The 20,090-nt window shown below is 33.4% G+C and overlaps 6 protein-coding genes across 7 annotated transcripts in view; all 6 read left to right on the top strand.

Moving 5' to 3' along the window:
• Positions 1–901, top strand: part of LOC104788774 (pre-mRNA-splicing factor CWC25 homolog) — a 4,867-nt gene extending 3,966 nt beyond the window's left edge. Inside the window, exons 4-5 of one of the 2 annotated variants that reach the window (XM_019245642.1) lie at positions 12–491; positions 574–901. In XM_019245642.1, the coding sequence (XP_019101187.1) occupies positions 12–450 (439 nt within the window). In that variant the 3' untranslated portion in view covers positions 451–491; positions 574–901. The remainder of the gene's footprint in view (positions 1–11; positions 492–573) is intronic. The other variant, XM_019245643.1, reaches the window with a different exon arrangement.
• On the top strand, positions 3,709–6,039 carry LOC104784916. Its single transcript, XM_010510020.2, has 7 exons — positions 3,709–4,060; positions 4,170–4,256; positions 4,355–4,621; positions 4,713–4,877; positions 4,961–5,014; positions 5,117–5,263; positions 5,382–6,039. Exons 1-7 carry the CDS (start codon positions 3,893–3,895, stop codon positions 5,760–5,762), a joined length of 1,269 nt encoding a protein of 422 aa, XP_010508322.1. The 5' UTR covers positions 3,709–3,892; the 3' UTR covers positions 5,763–6,039.
• Positions 8,392–10,505, top strand: LOC104784915. The gene is made up of 7 exons (XM_010510019.1): positions 8,392–8,614; positions 8,703–8,789; positions 8,867–9,094; positions 9,199–9,360; positions 9,449–9,502; positions 9,700–9,846; positions 9,979–10,505. The coding sequence occupies exons 1-7, from the start codon at positions 8,453–8,455 to the stop codon at positions 10,357–10,359; spliced, it is 1,221 nt and encodes a 406-aa protein (XP_010508321.1). The 5' UTR covers positions 8,392–8,452; the 3' UTR covers positions 10,360–10,505.
• Positions 11,069–13,128, top strand: LOC104784914. The gene is made up of 2 exons (XM_010510018.1): positions 11,069–11,283; positions 11,385–13,128. The coding sequence occupies exons 1-2, from the start codon at positions 11,190–11,192 to the stop codon at positions 12,920–12,922; spliced, it is 1,632 nt and encodes a 543-aa protein (XP_010508320.1). The 5' UTR covers positions 11,069–11,189; the 3' UTR covers positions 12,923–13,128.
• On the top strand, positions 13,575–16,366 carry LOC104784912. The gene is made up of 7 exons (XM_010510017.2): positions 13,575–13,777; positions 13,903–13,989; positions 14,067–14,300; positions 14,931–15,092; positions 15,194–15,247; positions 15,454–15,600; positions 15,844–16,366. Exons 1-7 carry the CDS (start codon positions 13,622–13,624, stop codon positions 16,216–16,218), a joined length of 1,215 nt encoding a protein of 404 aa, XP_010508319.1. The 5' UTR covers positions 13,575–13,621; the 3' UTR covers positions 16,219–16,366.
• Positions 16,956–19,534, top strand: LOC104784911. Its single transcript, XM_010510016.1, has 7 exons — positions 16,956–17,154; positions 17,253–17,339; positions 17,426–17,629; positions 18,018–18,179; positions 18,281–18,334; positions 18,537–18,695; positions 18,976–19,534. The coding sequence occupies exons 1-7, from the start codon at positions 17,002–17,004 to the stop codon at positions 19,345–19,347; spliced, it is 1,191 nt and encodes a 396-aa protein (XP_010508318.1). The 5' UTR covers positions 16,956–17,001; the 3' UTR covers positions 19,348–19,534.

Raw genomic sequence — 20,090 nt, 5'->3', positions numbered from 1 at the left:
GCCAGTGAGAAATATAGGAATCACTCCCCTAAAGGCAGTTTGGAGAGGGAAAACATTAAGAGTTATGGTCAAGAGGATAAGAAAAGGAAAATAGAGGATTTAGACAATGGAGAGCGTCCCTCTAAGGAGAATGAATACCAGAATAGACGCCGGAAAGGTGGCTCTAAGCTATCGGAAGAAGAGAGAGCTGCTAGATTGAAGCAAATGCAAATGGATGCAGAGGTACACGAGGAGCAAAGGTGGAGAAGAATAAAGAAAGCTGATGAGACTGATGCAGTGGAAGCTGATAAGAACAAAGTATCCACGGGCAAAAGCTTTTTGGACGATGCTAATAAAAGTGTGTATGGAATTGAGAAAGGCGGGAGCTCAACTATCGAAGAAAGCGTGCGTCGAAGAAGCTATTATTCACAGCGTGGAACTGCAGCTGAAGGCAATGCGTTTCGCCGCTGATGATGCAAATATCGTTTCAACACAAGACAATACATAACAAGGTTTGTGTCTTTTAAAATTGGTTAGCAAATTTTTGTCAGGATGTTGATCACTCTTCTTCTGACATTGTGTTTCTGATTCCAGGTTATTTGTCAAGAGAGAATCAAGCTCGTTGTTCTTTCGATACGTGAGGACGTGAGGACGACTGACTAGGCTAAGGCCCATCGGCATAGCCCATTATGGATGGGGTGGTCCAGTCTTTTATCTCCAAAGCGAGGGTGGGATTTTGAATTGTGTATTGTGTAATATTAAGTGAGTGGGACGTTGAAATGAGGTGTATGAGTCAATCAATACCCGTGACATGTAGTTAAGCATAATACTCCAAGATTCCCCTTTGGCATTTTTAAAGAAACCACGAGATGAAGCCACTCTCTTTTGTCTTTTTGATAATTTATTTATTTTCTTTGTTTTTTTTGTCCATCTTTCGAGTCTAAAGTTTATTATGTCCAGAGATTAAAACAGTTCAAATTTGACCAGTTGAAATTTGAACTTGGGTCGTTGCCGTGTTATAAATTTTGAGTTGCGGATGAAAAGCAAAATATAAAAAGTTGATGAAGAAAAAAAAAAAGAGAGAGAGAGGAGATTTTGGGTTGTAATGGGAAACATATTGACGTGTGAGATTTGAACCTCTCATATTTTCAAAAGATTCGGCAATTCGGGGGGTAGAAGCTTGGAAGGAGGCTTCACGTGTAGGCATAAATGTACAATGATGTCATTTCTACACTTTATCACGTCGTTGTATTACGGAATAAATCAAATGTCAAAAATAAAAATCAATACAAATGTTTTATTTTTGGGATTAATGTTTTTTTATTGGTAGAAGTTTAATTTTGTTATTATCTTTGACTTTGCAAGCAAGACCAAAGTGCGAACCTACAAGTAAAGAAAAAAGTATAGATTATTTAACCATTTGACAATATATATTGAATCGTACGTATTACTCTTCATTTGGAAAATTTAGAAGACTTGTACAAAGTACGAAGCCAAAATATTTAAACATCACCTAACATAGTTTTGTAAGCTTCTTAAATTTAGCATTTATTCTTATAAAATGAAAAATTGTTATCAGTACGGACAATACATGCAACCAATTTGGACCTTCTATAAAAATATCTATTGTCTTTGTAGGGGTGCACTTAAATTCTTAATATTAGAAAGAAAAAAAAAACTATTTAAAAAATGGTGTACCAGAAAACATAATATTGCAAGAAAAATGAATATAAATCATATAAAATATTATGGTGAAAAATANTGTCAAAAATAAAAATCAATACAATTGTTTTATTTGTTTGTGATTAATGTTTTTTTTTATTGGCACGTATACTATTACTCTTCATTTGGAAAATTCGGAAGACTTGTACAAAGTACGAAGCCAAAATATTTAAACATCACCTAACAAAATTTTGTAAGCTTCTTAAATTTAGCATTTCTTCTAATAAAATAGTAAAAAAATTGATGTCAGTACGGACAATAGATGCAACCAATTTGGACCTTCTATAAAATATCTATTGTCTTTGTAGGGGTGCACATAAATTCTTAATATTAGAAAGAAAAACAAAACTATTTAAAAAATGAATATAAATCATATAAAATATTATGGTGAAAAAAAAGATAGACAATTTGTACGAATTCACAACCAAAATAGACAACATGTATTTTTGGCCAATATGAAATAAATGGTATTAGGACATATGAGTCCCCGACTAAAAGAAAAAGAAATACAAAGTGGGAAATGAAGTTGGAGATGTAACAGAATGGAAAACGAAAGGTGTGGAATTGATTGGGGCTGGCGAATTTGAGAGATGAGGAAGAAGAAGAAGAAGAAGAAGAAGATGTCGCCTAATAATATTAAACCGACAATTAGAGTGAGTGAGTGGCCTCTTCTCTGACTTTTTTTGACTTTACTACTGTTTTTTCACATTGTGGTGCTCTCTCTCACAGTCTTACTTCCACCCAATCACGGCCTTTCCTTTCTAATCTACTCTCCCATATTTAAAAGTTAAAAACATTTTTTAAAAATTAGTGATCATCATAGTGTGCAACATTTGCTTCAATAGTTGACCTAGTAATTTAATAGTACTATCCGATATGTTTATGTTCCTTTTGTTGTCATACATGTTTTAAGGTTTTAATACAAAAAAAAATAGAGAGTACTTTAATATTGTAAGGTTGTATAGTTGTGAATATATCTCATGTAATTAAAAAAAGATGATTAGATTCTCTAGTCTCTACCATAAATAATTGGAATTGTACATGCTGATGAAGTTAAGAAATTAGTTAGTTAGTATATTTTCAAATAGGCATCATTAGGCAATGAAAGCAAAAAAGAATGAAATGGAGATTTGAATTTAAATCCTTGTAATGATGATATTTAGTTTCGATTTATCTTATTAATATGGGGGTATATATATTAATAAATAAATTTAACCTTTTTGTCATCTTACTATATTAATAGAGAAGTACAAAATTAAAAGTAACCTTGAAAAGTGTAAAAAATTACATTCAATTGCAATTAGAAATTTTTAAATAACGTGTAAAATTGTTGAGGGTATAAAAGATAATTATTATTATTAATTATTAATTACTACTTCATAATCAAGATATTATCTGGTGATTTTAAATTCTCAAAATCGCTGTTACATGGATAACAATCAATTATAGTGGGATACACTAACCAAATATTTCAAACAAAAAAATATTCCCTTAACAAAATCTCATAAAATATTCCCATAAGATATCTCCTTAACAAAAATATATCATAAAATACTTCTCAATATCATAAACTCCCGATCAATTATTTGCTTAACCAAAAATAAATAATTTATTTATAAAATTTATTAGTACAGATTTTCTTAAAATAAAATGTTCAGCCTGCGGTATACCGTGGGTTAATACCTAGTTATTCCAGTAAAAGAGTTGTAGTAAAATTCCCCAAATAAAATAAAATAAAAAAAGTTTGAAATCCCAATAAAAAAAATTGTATGAAAAAGAGGAGAATGTTCCAGTTCAGTAAAATATCCCTTTTTTCTATAAAGGTTGACAGTAAAATATTTTTTAAAAAAAAACCACCTAAAGAAAATTTCCAGAAAAAGATTCTGACAAGAAAATATTAACAGAGAAAAAAAGAAAGCAACTAATCTTATGCAAAGTAGAATCCAAAATTCTTTCTTACTTGTCTCTATTTATATAAATCAATAAAAGAAAACAATGGGTCCAGAATTAAACGCAATCCACTTCAATCCAAAAAATCCCCTCCTCTCCTCTCAAAAACTAAAACCAAACAAAAATTAAAAAAACAAAGAAGAAGAAACCTTCTCATCTTCTCCCCCAAGGATTCTCTCTTTCTGTAAAAGAAAGAAGAAGAAAGCTTAAACCTTTTTTTGTGTGTTTGTTTTGTTTAACCATGGCTGCTAACTGGACAAGGGTTAGTTTCTTCTTGGTTTTTGTAATGACGGTGGCGATTCTCATTCTTTCTTCTTCATCAGTTGTCTCCGGTGGAAATGGGTTTTCTGATCTTAAAATCAGTACCCACTTAAAACGACTCAACAGACCAGCTCTCAAATCGATTCAGGTAATTAAAAATTTACTGACAGATTCACAAACTCCATAAAGTTTCATTCTTTTAGCTCTGATTGTTTTTTTTTTTTTGTTTTTGGGGTTTTTAAAAAAAAAAAAAAAAGAGCCCAGATGGAGATATAATCGACTGTGTCCCAATCACTGACCAACCAGCTTTTTCTCATCCTCTGCTTACTAATCACACTCTCCAGGTTTCTCATTTGTTTCTGTTCCTCTCTCTCTCTCTCTCTCTCTCTCTCTTTTAGTGTGGTTTTTGTTCTGAACAGTTCTGACATTGTTGTTGTTATAGATGTGGCCAAGTTTCAACCCAGCAAGTGTATTTAGTGAGAGTAAAGTTTCATCAAAAACCAAGAATCAGCACTCTCGTCCTATACATCAGCTTTGGCATGCGAATGGGAGATGTCCAAAGAACACTGTTCCCATCAGAAGAACAACGGAACAAGATCTTTACAGAGCAAGTGCCGTCGAGAGTTACGGTATGAAGAATCAGAAAAGTATCCCTAAACCTAAAAAATCTCTTGAGCCACCTAATGTCCTCACACAAAATGGTCATCAGGTAAATTATATATTTTCTTTACATTTTGAATTTAGTTTTTGGCTATTCTTGTTCTGTCCATTACTAACCCTTTTTCTCTATTTGATTTTAGCACGCGATAATGTATGTGGAAGACGGGGTGTTCTACGGGGCTAAAGCAAAGATAAATGTGTGGAAACCGGATGTGGAAATGCCTAATGAGTTTAGCTTGGCTCAGATTTGGGTTTTAGGTGGGAATTTTAACTCTGATCTCAATAGCATTGAAGCTGGCTGGCAGGTATTTTGTTTTTTGTTTTTGTTTTGGTAATTATGTCCTGAATAAAGAGAAACTGTTCTTGATTCAAAGATTTGTGTTTTCAGGTCAGCCCACAATTGTATGGTGATACTCGCACCAGACTCTTCACTTATTGGACTGTAAGTTTCTAATAGTATTCAATTACATTTTTTTTGTTTTGTGTATGTTTTGGTTTAGTTTAATAACAGAAACATTCTTTTGTGTCTCCCTTGTGAAAACAGAGTGATGCATACCAAGGCACAGGCTGCTACAATCTTCTATGCTCAGGATTTGTTCAAATCAACAGAGAAATAGCAATGGGTGGATCAATTTCTCCTTTGTCTAACTTTGGAAACTCTCAGTATGACATTACCATACTTATATGGAAGGTAATAAAACCAACAACAGAATACTCAAATTATTACCATCTCTGAAACTAGATGCTACGGATCAGTTTTGGTTTAAGGATTGGTTTGAGAAATATTAGTTTTGGTTTTTTTTTCTCAGGACCCAAAAGAAGGACATTGGTGGTTACAATTTGGAGAGAAGTACATAATCGGATACTGGCCAGCTTCACTCTTCTCTTACTTATCAGAAAGTGCATCAATGATCGAATGGGGAGGTGAAGTGGTTAACTCACAGTCCGAGGATGGACAACACACGACTACTCAGATGGGAAGTGGACGGTTTGCAGAGGAAGGTTGGGGCAAAGCGAGTTACTTCAAGAACGTTCAAGTAGTCGATGGATCGAATGAGTTGAGAAACCCTGAAAATCTTCAAGTCTTTACTGATCAAGAGAACTGTTACAATGTGAAAAACGGCAATGGAGGTTCTTGGGGAAGTTACTTCTACTATGGTGGTCCTGGGCGAAACCCTAATTGCCCTTAAAAGATGTGATCTACTTGCTCACATTGCAGATCATTCTAAAATCAATTGTATAAAACATATATATAAATATAAATATATATACACATTCTTAAGTATATTAATTTCAGGTTTGAAGAGTGGTTTATGGTAATAGTATTAAATTTCTACAGAGTTTGGTTTGTTTGAGAGTGTTTCCTCTGTTTCCATGGAGTGAAGAGAAGATAAAATTTCATTTAAAGAACATGGTCCCATGTGTATGTACGTATACTGAAATGAAATGATCACATAATTTTGTATTTTGAGTATGAGTGGTACTTTGTTTTCAGTGTGACCTGTGTTATTGCTTTGTCTGTAATCAGTCATGGAGATGGGACTTCTGGTTTTGGATCTTCATTAATCATCAGTCATGTATAAACAGTCTCTATTGGAATTATTAGACAAACTTCATTTAGACTTGACATTAATTACAAACCCTGTTAATTCTTAAGACTAAACAAATCTCTTTTAATGTTTCTCTTTCTTAACATTATCATACGAATAAAGAGTCGTCAAATATATTATTTAGATAAGATAGATCTATTAATATATTCATGCAGGAACAAAATTTGAAGTTAGACAATCTCCAATGGTTTTCCCTATTTTTACCTCTAAAATAGAGGAACTCTATAATAGAGGTGACTTTTGCTCTAATGGATACCTCTATTTTTTTCTCTAAAAAAGAATATTCCGTAGAAATTCCTTTTTTATTTTACTATTAATACATTTTACTTATAAAAGTTGCAAACTAACCCATTTATTTTAGTATTTGTGAAATTTTCATAAAATTATGATATTATTTAAATTTTTAACATTCATAAGTATTATTTAAATATCACATTTATTAAAAGAAATACATTGCATCATATAAAAATAATGTTATTGGTGGATCCAGAAGTAATTTACCAGAATATTAAATAATTAGTCTTTGTTGTATTAAAAATAATGTTATGGCATGAATAAAAACTAAAATATTTAAGTTATTTATATTTAATAAGATTTTATAAAAAATTTCTTTTGCAAATAATAGTCTCAAATTTTAAAATTGTTTTTCTATACAAAAACCTTTAAAAATTTTCTATACGAAAACCTTTAAAAATTTTAAACCAAAATATTAAAATTAGTCAAATTTAACTTTATAATCAATTATCCTATTAATATACTTCATTAAATTATTATTAAACTTTTTAAATATATATTTTATTTATTTTGATCATAAATATAAAAGTGTCAAAAGTTCAAGGACCATTTTATAAATAAAAAAGTTCAACTCTATTATAGAGGAAAAAATAGAGTTCCTCTATATATAGAGGAAAAAATAGAGATCTCTATTATAGAGATAGAAATAGAGATGAGTTGGAGTAGATTTTACCCTAAAATAGAGTTAAAAAGCAAATATAGAGGTGAGTTGGAGATGCCCTTAGGACAGTGTACAGTTTCAATTCCTTTCATTTTTTAATTTATTTGATGTTCATATAATTAATACACACATGTATTATTAGGTGCACAGATTCACAATTCCAAGTAAATTTGAATAAATACAACTAGAAATGAAATGTATACATTTTGACATTTATTTCTTACCTGTTAGAATTTACAATTTAATCCCTCTAGTTTTTTCAGTTGTCATTGTAGAATAAAAATTTTGTTTTTTAATACTTGTCGTTTTAGGTTTCCAATACATATGTTTGGTAAAAATACTAATTTTATTCTAATTATTTTAATGTTTTGACCAATAAAAAAATTAGAAAATGTATTAAAGAAGAGGTATAATAAAACATTGATCTATTTTTTTAATTTGTGTGCAAAGCTCTAGAACGACGAGTAGAAAAAACAGGTGAGAGTATGAAGTAAAAATCTTAAATTTCAAATTAACTTCATACTTGTCATCTAAGTGGATTACAGATTTACTTTGTCATGGTGACAAGGTGTCTGTTTAAAGTCAACGAAAAAATGTGGGCCTGAAGCCACAAGAGAGTTGACTTCGATCGTGTTGACGAGTTCTCATTTGAAAATTTATGATCAATTTAACATAGTAAGAAATAAGTATAATTAATTAAACAAAATATTCAATGGTAATCAAAAGAAAAGAATGTACCGACCATATTAGAGATTCATGTCGAAAATTTAATAATGAACTAATGCAGATACAAGTTCGTGACCTCACACGGAATGGTTCATGATGACAGACTAACATATGATTTAACAAATAATTTATAAAGATAACGTCCAAGACTAGGTAACTAAATTTTAATATTTGAAAAGAATGATAACTGGTTCAATTAGATTAGTTACATACAGTATATCGTTTGGTCAAATGTCAGTTTATATTTTCGCAAAAATTATCTGGCCGGTTATAACCAAATCAATGATTAACCGGACCAAAATTTTAAATAATATTGTGACAGTGACTGATGAAAAACCTGGAGTAGCATTATAAAAAAATCCAGTCAACGATTTGGCAAACATAATATAAGCACTAACCTTAATATTCACAGCGAAAGTTTGGGGTATTAATATATATATGGTTAGACTTTATACCAAAATACAAAAAAATATGGCTAGAGTTGAGAAGACTGGTTAAGAAACAATAATTAAATTATGAAACAGAAGCCATCTACTCCTATAAAATCCAATGAGTAATGTCTAAAAGTTAAGCTAAGAACTGCATAACCATGATGAGAATGGCCAGTTTCATAGTAGTGCTACTTCTTATGGTGGTGACAGGTGCGATATTCGCTATTTGCGTTGATGGAAACAAAACCTTCGATCAACAGGAAACCAAACTACATAGACATATGAAACGGCTCAACAAGCCGGCTCTTAAATCCATTAAGGTATCTTATACAAAGTCTATATGCAAATTTCATAACAATTAGAAACTTCATAACATCAATTCTTTTTCGTTTTAATTAATATTTATAGAGTGAAGATGGAGATGTAATAGATTGTGTTCCTATCACTAATCAACCAGCTTTTGATCATCCTTTGCTTAAAAACCATACCATTCAGGTTTGCCTCTTTTCCCCGTCTCTCTATTCTTTTATAACATGATTGAAACCATTGCGACGAAAAGTTTAAACTTGTAGATGAGACCGAGTTTCTACCCGGTAAGTGATTCAACGTACACCAAGAGAGAGGCCGAGACTATAACTCAGGTTTGGCACAAGACGGGAGAGTGTCCCAAAAACACTGTTCCAATCAGAAGAACTAAGAAAGAAGATCTCTTAAGACCGAAATCCATCAGCAGTTTTGGGAGAAAGTCTCATCAAAGCATCCCAAGAACTACATCCTTTGATCCAACATTAGGTCATCAGGTACGACTACATGCACACACACATTGACACATGTCATGTCATGTGTATTATAATTGTTACTGTCTTGTGGTTTACAATTTTCATATATTTTGGAATGGCTTTAGTACGCTTTGATGGGTGTGAGGAATGGAAAATTTTACGGGACAGAAGTTGCAATAAATCTGTGGAAACCATATGTCCAAATTCCCAAAGAGTTTAGCTTGGCTCAGACTTGGGTTATTTCCGGAAATGGCTCTAGTCTTAACACCATTGAAGCTGGTTGGCAGGTAGGTTTGGTTCCTTCTTGACTACATCTTTTTTTGTTCTTATGCGAAACACGTAGCTTATTCTATCGTTGTCTATCTTAATATATAGGTTTATCCAGAATTATATGATGACAATAATCCCAGATTCTTTGTTTATTGGACGGTAAGCTCTTCTATGCATACTTATTTCTACATTAAACACTATTTTAAAAATTCAAACGATTAACTAGTTTGTCGATCTTGAATGGAACTACAAACTATAACTAGTGTTTTTCTTCTTCTTTCTTTTAACATTGGTCTATAAAATTATGCATCTAAGACTTTCGACTATTATGAAATCTTGTATTTTCCCGGGAATAGCGCGATGGTTACCGAAAAACAGGGTGCTACAACCTCCTCTGCTCTGGTTTTGTTCAGACAAGTAATCGATACACCGTTGGTGGGTCGATCACCACAATGTCACGTTACCGTGGAGCTCAATACGACCTATCCATACTAATATGGAAGGTAATTAACATAATTATATTTCACGTCAACAATATGAGATTCATATATTCAACGTAACTTCAATGGCAAGATATACCTTGTCGCTCAAGTTACCTCTCTATCTAACCCGAATGGATAATTTTCAATCATCAGGACCGAAAAACAGGAAACTGGTGGCTTAGGGTCAATGAAAAAGACGTAATTGGGTATTGGCCAGGCTCGTTGTTCAATTCTCTAGGAAAAGAAGCTACGAGAGTTGAATGGGGAGGTGAAATCATTAACTCGAGGACCGGTGGGAGACACACAACCACAGATATGGGAAGTGGGCATTTTGCAGACGAAGGTTTTAAGAAAGCAAGCTATTTCAGGAATCTTATGATAGTTGATGGAACCAATACTCTTAGAGAACCACAAGGACTTTACTATTTTGCTGATAAGCACAACTGTTACAATGTTAAGGCAGGGAATGGTGGAACTTCTTGGGGGACTCATTTCTTCTATGGTGGTCCTGGTCGAAACGTTAAGTGTCCATGATTTGGATCTATGTGTGTGTTCAAAAGCTTCTGAGACTTTTACATATTTGTCTGTATTATGAATAAGAACATGTGATAGTCATTGAAGAGTAATAATCCACGTCACCAGAGATGTTTCTATCTATCATTAATTCGATTTCAAACACAGTTTGTTTTCTCAAAAGAAAAAAAAAAATATATTTTGAAATAATTCGAGAATAATAAAGACAACACTTAATAAGTTAACTAAAACACAGCTGTTTGAGATAAAATTCAAAAAAAAAAAATGTATAACATTGCACGTTTAATAAATGTAAATTAAACCATGCTATTGCTCGTTATTCTTTGACTAAGATTCGTTTGGACGGAAAAATTATTAGAGCATCTTTAACATTTTTTTATATTTAATTTAATTGAGTGTCTTAAAAAAAATACTAATCTAAAAATTTTAAATTACTATTACGTGTATAATAATAACAATGTTTTGCCATGATGGTGTTATATTATTCATAACAAAAAAAAAATTGATCTCAACAAACAAAAGAGAAGTATTATATACGTAATGGTTAAACGTGCAAAACATTACTCAAATTCAATAACAAACTATGATGATGATCGTCGATCGAATCAAAGGCCAAACAACCCTAATAGTGATTTGCGATGACTTTTTCGTTTCACAATAAATACCTAACATGTGCTGAGTAGTTGATAAGACCAAATCATCTGTATGTGGTTGATCTAACTCGACCAACAGTATTGCTTCTGTCCCCATTTCCCTTAACGTCTATCTTTACCACAACACCAATCAAAAAGACATTATATGTTATCGATTTGGACTCGTGAATCTCAAAAATGGGTAACAGCTCATCTGCTCAAAGTACATCACCATCTTTGCCGATTGATTCCACGTTCAATCTCCCTTCTCCATTACCATCTTGGCCTTCAGGTTCATGTTTTGATTTCTACTTGTTGTATTGTCCTGTATGTTCACCTCTGTTTTTAGCTCTGCTTTTGCTCTGTTTATGGAGTTTTGTTTTGATCATACAGGAGAAGGATTTGCGAAAGGCAGAATAGATTTGGGAGGTCTTGAAGTATGCCAAGTAGAAACGTTTAAAAAAGTATGGACTGCATACGAAGGAGGACAAGATAATCTCGGAGCCACTTTCTTTGAGCCGTCTTCAGTACCTCAAGGCTTTTCGATTCTCGGCTTCTACGCTCAACCTAATAACCGCAAGCTTTTCGGATGGACACTTGTAGGAAAAGACCTCTCCGGCGACTCTTTAAGACCTCCGGTGGATTATCTTCTTCTTTGGAGCGGCAAATCTACAAAGGTAGAGAACAACGGGGCCGAAAATGGATACTTTTGGCAGCCTGTACCTCCTGATGGTTACAATGCAGTGGGTCTAATCGTGACAACTTCGGATGAGAAACCTCCTCTAGACAAGATCCGTTGTGTTCGTTCCGACCTGACTGACCAATCCGAGCCTGACGCTCAATTATGGGAAACTAATGGGTTTAGGGTTTCAAGTTCTAAACCTGTTAAAAGAGGAACACAAGCCTCTGGAGTATGTGTTGGCACGTTCTTCGCAAGCTCTACAAATCCGGCTTTACCCTGTCTGAAAAACAACAAGTTCGATTTTTCTTGTATGCCAAGCATGCCCCAGGTCGATGCTCTGTTTCAAGCCTACGCCCCTTGGATCTATTTCCACGAAGATGAGAAGTACCTCCCAGCGTCTGTCAACTGGTTCTTCAGCAACGGTGCCTTGCTTTACAAGAAAGGCGATGAATCAAACCCAGTTCCAGTTGAACCAAACGGTGTAAACCTTCCCCAAGGTGAAGCCAACGACGGTCTCTATTGGTTAGACCTACCTGTTGCTCCCGACGCAAGAAAACGAGTCCAAGGTGGTGATTTACAGAGCATGGAAGTATATCTTCATATAAAACCCGTTTTCGGTGGAACCTTCACAGACGTAGCCGTGTGGATGTTTTATCCGTTCAACGGCCCATCACGGGCCAAGCTGAAGGCCATTACAATCCCGTTGGGGAGAATCGGCGAACACATTGGAGACTGGGAACATTTCACTCTCCGGATAAGTAACTTCAGCGGCAAGCTACATAGGATGTATCTGTCACAGCACAGCGGAGGAAAGTGGATCGATGCTCCGGAGATCGAGTATCAAGGCAGAGGAAATAAACCGGTGGCTTATGCTTCTTTGAACGGACATGCAATGTACTCAAAACCGGGACTTGTGTTGCAAGGCAAAGACAATGTGGGGATTAGGAACGATACCGGAAAGAGTGAAAAGGTGATTGATACGGCGGTTAGATTCAGCGTTGTTGCAGCGGAGTATATGAGAGGAGGAGAAGTGGAGGAGCCGGCTTGGTTGAATTATATGAGACATTGGGGACCAAAAATTAATTATGGTCATGAAGATGAGATTAGAGGAGTGGAGAAGATTATGGTTGGGGAGAGTCTTAAGAACGTGTTTAGGAGTGCGATTAAAGGATTGCCTAATGAGGTCTTTGGAGAGGAAGGACCTACTGGTCCAAAGCTGAAACGTAATTGGTTAGGCGATGAAGTTTAAATCTCCTCGTTTATTTGCTTGGTTTTGTGAATCTATCCTTATTTTTCTGTAATATGAGAACACCTTTTATTTCGTTTTGTGATGTTTCGTACCTTTAGGTTTCCTTTATTTCTCTTCTTGCCCAAAAATATGATTTGGTCAAGAATGTATTTTCTTTTGTATTGTCAATATTTTTCAGAATACCAATTGTTTTGTTAGAAGAAAAATGTATTCTATCTCAAATTAAAACGTTGTATTTTCACATAATATTTTACGTCATAACTCATACGTACGAAAACTGAGTTATTTCTCTTGAGATAGGCAAACGTAATCAAAGGGTACGTAGTTAATTAGATTCCCAAATTTGAATAGGTCAGAGTGCATATTATAGGAATTACACGGTCTTTTCAATTGTCGTGATCGGAAATTATGTCCTTTTAAATCAATAACGCGTTTCTTCACAAGATCGGAAATTACTTATGTCCTTTTAAGTCATGAGTCAATTTTATTGATTTTCATGCATGGTGTTATTAATGTAACCAGTAACCACTAAATCTATCACAAAGTAATAAAAGTCTTTTAGCTCTACAATTTCATAATTTTTAGAATATTTGATAAAGTCAATGAGTCAACTCTTAATATGCACCTATAAATTTCAAAGAGTACTTGAATAAAAATTATAGAAATACAAAGAGTGCTACCTAAAAGTATTGTGTTAACATGATGGGAATGACCGGTTTAGCGGTAGCTCTGATGGTAATAACATCACTGACAATCGCTACTTGCGCTGATGGAAAAGAGTTCTTTCATCATCCGGAAATTAAAGTACGAAGATTCTTGAAGCAGCTTAACAAACCAGCTCTTAAATCCATTAAGGTATCTTATACAAATGACAAATCCCATATCCTGATATGCAAATACTCCATGCTTTGAATATTCCAGCAAGAAAAAGAAAAAAAAAACTGATACAGTACTAATTTTTGCTTTAATCTTTCGTACAGAGTGAAGATGGAGATATAATTGATTGTGTTCCAATCACTAGCCAACCAGCTTTTGATCATCCCTCGCTTAAAAATCATACCATTCAGGTTTGCTATCATTTACTATCTATCTGTTTTGTTTACACATGCATGGTCGTGTTAAAACAGGGAATTTTCTCACGTAGGTAAAACCAAGTTTTATCCCGGAAGGTGAAGGTGACGCGACGTACACCAAGAAGAAGAAAAAGCCTACTCAAGTATGGCACAAAGATGGAGAGTACTGCCCAGAAAACACTGTCCCCATAAGAAGAACAAAAAAAGAAGATATCTTACGAGCAAAATCTCTTGAAAGTTTTGGGAAAAAGAGTCATCAATACATTCCTGAAGATACATCCTCTAATCCAAATTTTCACCATGAGGTACAACATTTATGTGTTGCCCCTTTTCAAATCCTCCTTTCTAGCTTAGTTACACTTACACTTATACTCAAGGGTACGTATAGCTTAATTTTTTGTAGTACATATATCTGATCCCTTTAAATTGATATATTTTTTCTAAAATGTTTTATACTAATAATTTTTTTCAAAAAAATACATATATTTTTACACTTATTGATTTATACCCGTTTTAAAGCTACCCAGACATTCAATGTTTATATTTATATCTGTAAAAAATTGGATATTTGATTGAATATATGTATTTTTTGAAAAAAAATATTAGTATAAAACATTTTAGATAATTCTTTCGTCACTTAAAACAAATAAATAAATGCAAGATATATATGTACAAGTTATTCATATATTCATAGTAGAGAGTGAATGTTTTCATTTAAATTTAGTAAAATGCTATTTACTTTGTATCTGACGAACATTGATTTATACTTTATAGTAATTTCTTTTACTTCGTCAAATTTTATTTTTGTTATCTGGAATCTTTTATTCAAATCAAATTTAACCGGATAAAAAAAAACTAACTGAAACGGTTAATTATTACATACTGATATTATATGACCAATCGGCCCGATCCTAATCAATCTTTCCCCGGTTTAGTACGCTTACATGGGTGTGAAAAACGGAAAGTTTTACGGGACAAAAGCCTCGATAAATATATGGACACCAGATGTAGCAACTCCCGACGAGTTCAGCTTGTCTCAGACTTGGCTCGTATCTGGAATTGGCAATAGTCGTAACACTATTGAAGCTGGTTGGCAGGTTTGGTCTTCCATCCTTAACATAGTAACGACATCTTGTTCATATATTTGCTGGACATATCATAGATAATTAACACAACTTTTGTTTGCCTTAATTTATAGGTTTATCCAGGAATGTACGGTGATAATAATCCTAGGTTGTTTGTTTACTGGACGGTAAGTTCCCATTTTTCACCTAACATAAAAAATAAAAATAAAAGAATTTGCCGGCTAACTAGGCTAAATTACCAGTTTACCACTACATATATTACCATCATAACCAGATCAATGATACGAATCTAAATTCAAATTATATATGTTTTATTTTGAGATTTAATATTTTTCTTTTTTACTGATGAAAGTTCATGCTTATATTATGATAGAGCGATGGATACCAACATACAGGATGCTACAATATCATCTGTAGTGGTTTTGTTCAGACGAACCAACAATACGCTGTAGGAGGATCCTACAGTACCGTGTCACAATACGACGGATCTCAAATAGATCTCAACCTACTTATATGGAAGGTAATAATAATGCCGTAAATTCATTTTTTCACCTTAACAAGTCACCTTAATTATGGCAGACTCATAATTACGATAAATAATACAAAATTATATACGAGGAAAAGGGAAATTTTCTACCAAAATAAAATAAAATAAAATACACAAGACCAGTTGAAATTATACCAACGGTCTTATCGTGTAGTTTACATCTGTTTGTATTTTTCTCAATTTTATTGACTAAAAATGGAAATTTGCGATCATCAGGACCAAAAAACAGGAAACTGGTGGCTAAAGATAAATGACAACGACGTTATGGGGTACTGGCCTGGCTCGTTATTCAATTCTCTAGGAGATGGAGCTACAAAAGTTGAATGGGGAGGTGAAATCTATGCGCCAACTGGTGAGAGACACACAACCACTGATATGGGAAGTGGGCATTTTGCAGCGGAAGGGTTTAAGAAAGCGAGCTATATAAAAAATATTATGATAGTTGATGGGACAAATGCTCTGAGAGAACCGCAAGGCCTTTACTCTGTTGATACTGGTAATTGTTACACCGTTAAAGCAGGAGATAGTGGAACTCCCTTTAGGCTTCATTTCTTCTATGGTGGTCCTGGTCAGAACGTTAATTGCCCTTGATCTGATCTGTGTGTTCAAAGCTTTTGAGACTTTGCATGCATGTATGTTTCATCCTATCTATATATAATTTATAGTAAAGTGCTCTTGTTCTATGTCTATGTGTATGGCTTCAGTTTATGATCAATAAGAACATTTATGTTTGTTCGAATCCTCTGTTTATAACTTTAATAGAAAATTTCGCAAGAAATCAAAGAACTTTCAATAGTTATCCTCTCTTTATAACTATTTCTAAAACACAACAAGATTTTATGGCTCCCAAATGAAAATGTAAAATAATGTACTGTTCGAACCACCGATCAACGAGAGCTTCCATTATAATTTGGTTTCTTCATTTAAGTTTTTGCTAACACTTGATTGATTACCTAGTACTAAGATATCCAAATTAAATAAGTTTAGCGCACTTATAATTTATGTTTAAAAAGCTGATCGTATCAATTTTCTTCCCCAAATTACACGTTTTGATAAATTGTCATGCTATAGGGACTCGAAAATGATAAGGTTTACGCACTAATTTCTTAATTTATATAAGATATGATGCGTTTCATCACAATATTGGATGATGTTTAAGTCTTGGGTCAATTTTCTCTAATTTCCATTACATGGTGTTATTACTACTGTAACCACTTACAAATTTATGACAAGATGATAAGGTCTTTAAGCACTAGTTTCTTAATTTAAAGAATATATGAGCAATATGCGCCTATAAATTCCAAAGTGTAGTTGATACAAAAATAATATTTAAAGAGTACTATCTAAAAGTTTTGCTTAAGATTATAATCAACCATGGTAGGAACGGCTGGATTCGTAGTATCTCTGATAGTGATAGCGGTGATAATATCTCCTTGTGTCTATGGAAAAGATCTCCCTGATCACCAGAAAAGCCAAGTACAAAAGCTTTTGAAGCGACTCAACAAACCTGCACTTAAATCCATTAAGGTGTTTTATACAATTCGATGCAAATATAACTCGACACTATGCTTTGGGAATTTGCGGACAATAAGACTAATTCTCGGCTTTAATATTTTTTTTAACAGAGTGACGATGGAGATATAATAGATTGTGTTCCAATTAATAGTCAACCAGCTTTGGATCATCCTTTGCTTAAAAACCACACAATCCAGGTTTGCGTTCGATTATATATGGTCTCTCTTTTTCTTTATATATATATATGAATGATCGTGTTGAAATGGGAAGTTTCTGCACGTAGATAAGACCTAGTTTTATCCCAAAAGGTGATCATAATTACACCAAGAAAGATGCAAAGGCTATAACTCAGGTGTGGCACAAGAATGGAGAGTGTCCGGAAAACACTGTTGCTATAAGAAGAACAAAGAAAGAAGAAATCTTACGAGCAAAATCCATTGAGAGTTTCGGGAAAAAGACTCATCAAAGCACCCCTGGAGGCCATGAGGTAGTACTTAATTTGTGGCTTTATGCATTGTCCTCGTGTAAATTAAATAGTTTACCCGTCAAAACTTTACTTAATTATTGTCATAATTAAAATACAAAGAATATCTTTTTTTTTTTCTTTCTTTTTTTTTTGAACAAAGAAATACAAAGAATATCTATCGTACGTACTTTGATCAAATACAGAATTGTATCTTTTAAATCAAATTAAATAATAAAATATTTTATTTTATTATCATATGTCAGAATATAATTGAAATAGATAGAAACAAAAATTGTATCGTGTAACATGGCATATCTATATTAGAAATTTTTACTGTTAATTTTGTAAAAACGTTTTAAGTAATCTATGCTTAATTAACACTTTTCCTATTTCCTTTGAGCCGGTTTAGTATGGCATCATGGATTCGGGGGACGGAAGGTTCTACGGGACACAATTTGCAATTAATATGTGGAGACCAGAAGTTGAAGTTCCCTCAGAATTCAGCTTGGCTCAGACTTGGCTGTCGTCTGAATCTGACAATGGTATTAACACCATTGAAGCTGGTTGGCAGGTCTTCTATATGCTTTTGGTCCTTCATCCCTAATTGCATCTTGTTCATCATCATATGCAATTTGACTCAAACTTTGTTTGCCCTAATTTAATTTTATATAGGTTTGTAAAGTGCTGTACGGTGATAATAATCTTCGATTATTTGTTTACTGGACGGTAAGTTCCCATATTCAGTTCTAATGATTTCCTTTTTGGCTTCAGTATTTTAACTAAGCTAAGTATGATTTTCGGATTTTGAATAGAATACTGAATAGACAAGTCTCTTTGTATTTGAAATTCACGAAACGAATCAAAACTCAGAATTATTTTTGTTTGTAAAAATATTAATTTCTAAATTCCTTAGTATCCACAAATTTAGGCGAATGGGTATCAACCAGGGTCAGAGTCGAGTGGGTGTTACAACCACGCCTGCTCAGGTTTTGTTCAGAGGAGCAATCGTATCACTGTAGGAGGATCCTTAGCTCCCATGTCACAATACGACGGAGGTCAATACAGCCTCCCCATGCTTATTTGGAAGGTATACCAACGTAACTGGAGATAACTAAAAAAGACAGTTACATATTATTCTAAACTTTTATGATTCTATATAGTTACACCTAATTTTTAAAACTATTCTTTCATTAAATTATTTCGTTATTACCTACGTACTAATATGTCTTAACTATAAAAAAAAAAAAAAAAAAAACATNGTTCCCCCACCACTGCTTAACAACAGGAGATATACTAGAGCTAGGTCACTTGAGTTGCCCCCCAAGTTAGATCTGTTTCTAAACCCAAATTGACTTCTGATTATTCAGAGTGGCGATAATTGGTGGCTAATGATCAGTGACGAGCTTGTCGGGTACTGGCCTGACAAGTTGTTCAATTCTCTAAGAAATGAAGCTACGAAAGTTCAATGGGGTGGTGAGATCGTAAACATGATGACCGGTGGGAGACACACGGACACTGATATGGGAAGTGGACATTTTGCTGATGAAGGGTTTAAGAAAGCGAGTTATTTCAGGAATCTTATGACAGTTGATGGAGCCAATACTCTGAGGGAACCACAAGGACTTAGGCCTTGGGCTTCTCATGGTAACTGTTACAATGTTAAGCCAGGAAATGGTGGAACAAGCTTTGGGAGTCATTTCTACTTTGGTGGTCCTGGTCGAAACGGTAACTGTCCTTGATATAACGAGTGTGTTAAAAAGCCCTCTTAAGATTGTAATATATAAAAATAAAAATAAAAATTGTATGTTTTGAATAAGAAGCGAGAAAGAAAAAGAATAGAAATATTAAAATATGAATATGGAAGTTTTTATCAAACCTTCACCTTATATATAAAGCTTTTGTCTGCCTATAAGGCTTTTGTACATGTTCGTGTTTGAATAAAAATTCTAATGTTCATATTTCATATTATTTGAATGACTAACACCAAATCTCAATAGCTTTACTGCTTACTGCAGATAGACTCTTACACGATACTATTGAATATTTAGTGATCTTAATTTCTCTAAACCTTATTCAAGGTTTTGAACGTTCTTGGAGAAGAAAATTATTCTAAACTTCTAATCTTTTGAATATACTAATGTAACTCCTCACAATGTTTTTCCTTGCCTCATCAGTAATGCATAGGCCATAGATTTCTTCTATATTTCACGATCCTTAAATTAAAATAACATTTTAAACCAAGAAAAATACAGAGAAAATGTGTTATCCAACTATTATTGGACACATAATAAATAATATTTTGAGAAAATGTGTTATCCAACTATTATTAGAGAAAATGTGTTATCCAACTATTATTAGAGAAAATGTGTTATCCAACTATTATTCTAAACTTCTAATCTTTTGAATATACTAATGTAACTCCTCAAAATGTTTTTCCTTGCTTCATCAGTAATGCATAGGCCTTAATTAGATTTCTTCTATA

This window comes from Camelina sativa, chromosome 5 (genome assembly GCF_000633955.1).
Source record: "Camelina sativa cultivar DH55 chromosome 5, Cs, whole genome shotgun sequence".
NCBI classification, from domain to species: domain Eukaryota; kingdom Viridiplantae; phylum Streptophyta; class Magnoliopsida; order Brassicales; family Brassicaceae; genus Camelina; species Camelina sativa.
Note: the sequence above shows the minus strand (reverse complement) of the source record. Positions and strands in the feature narration are given on the sequence as shown.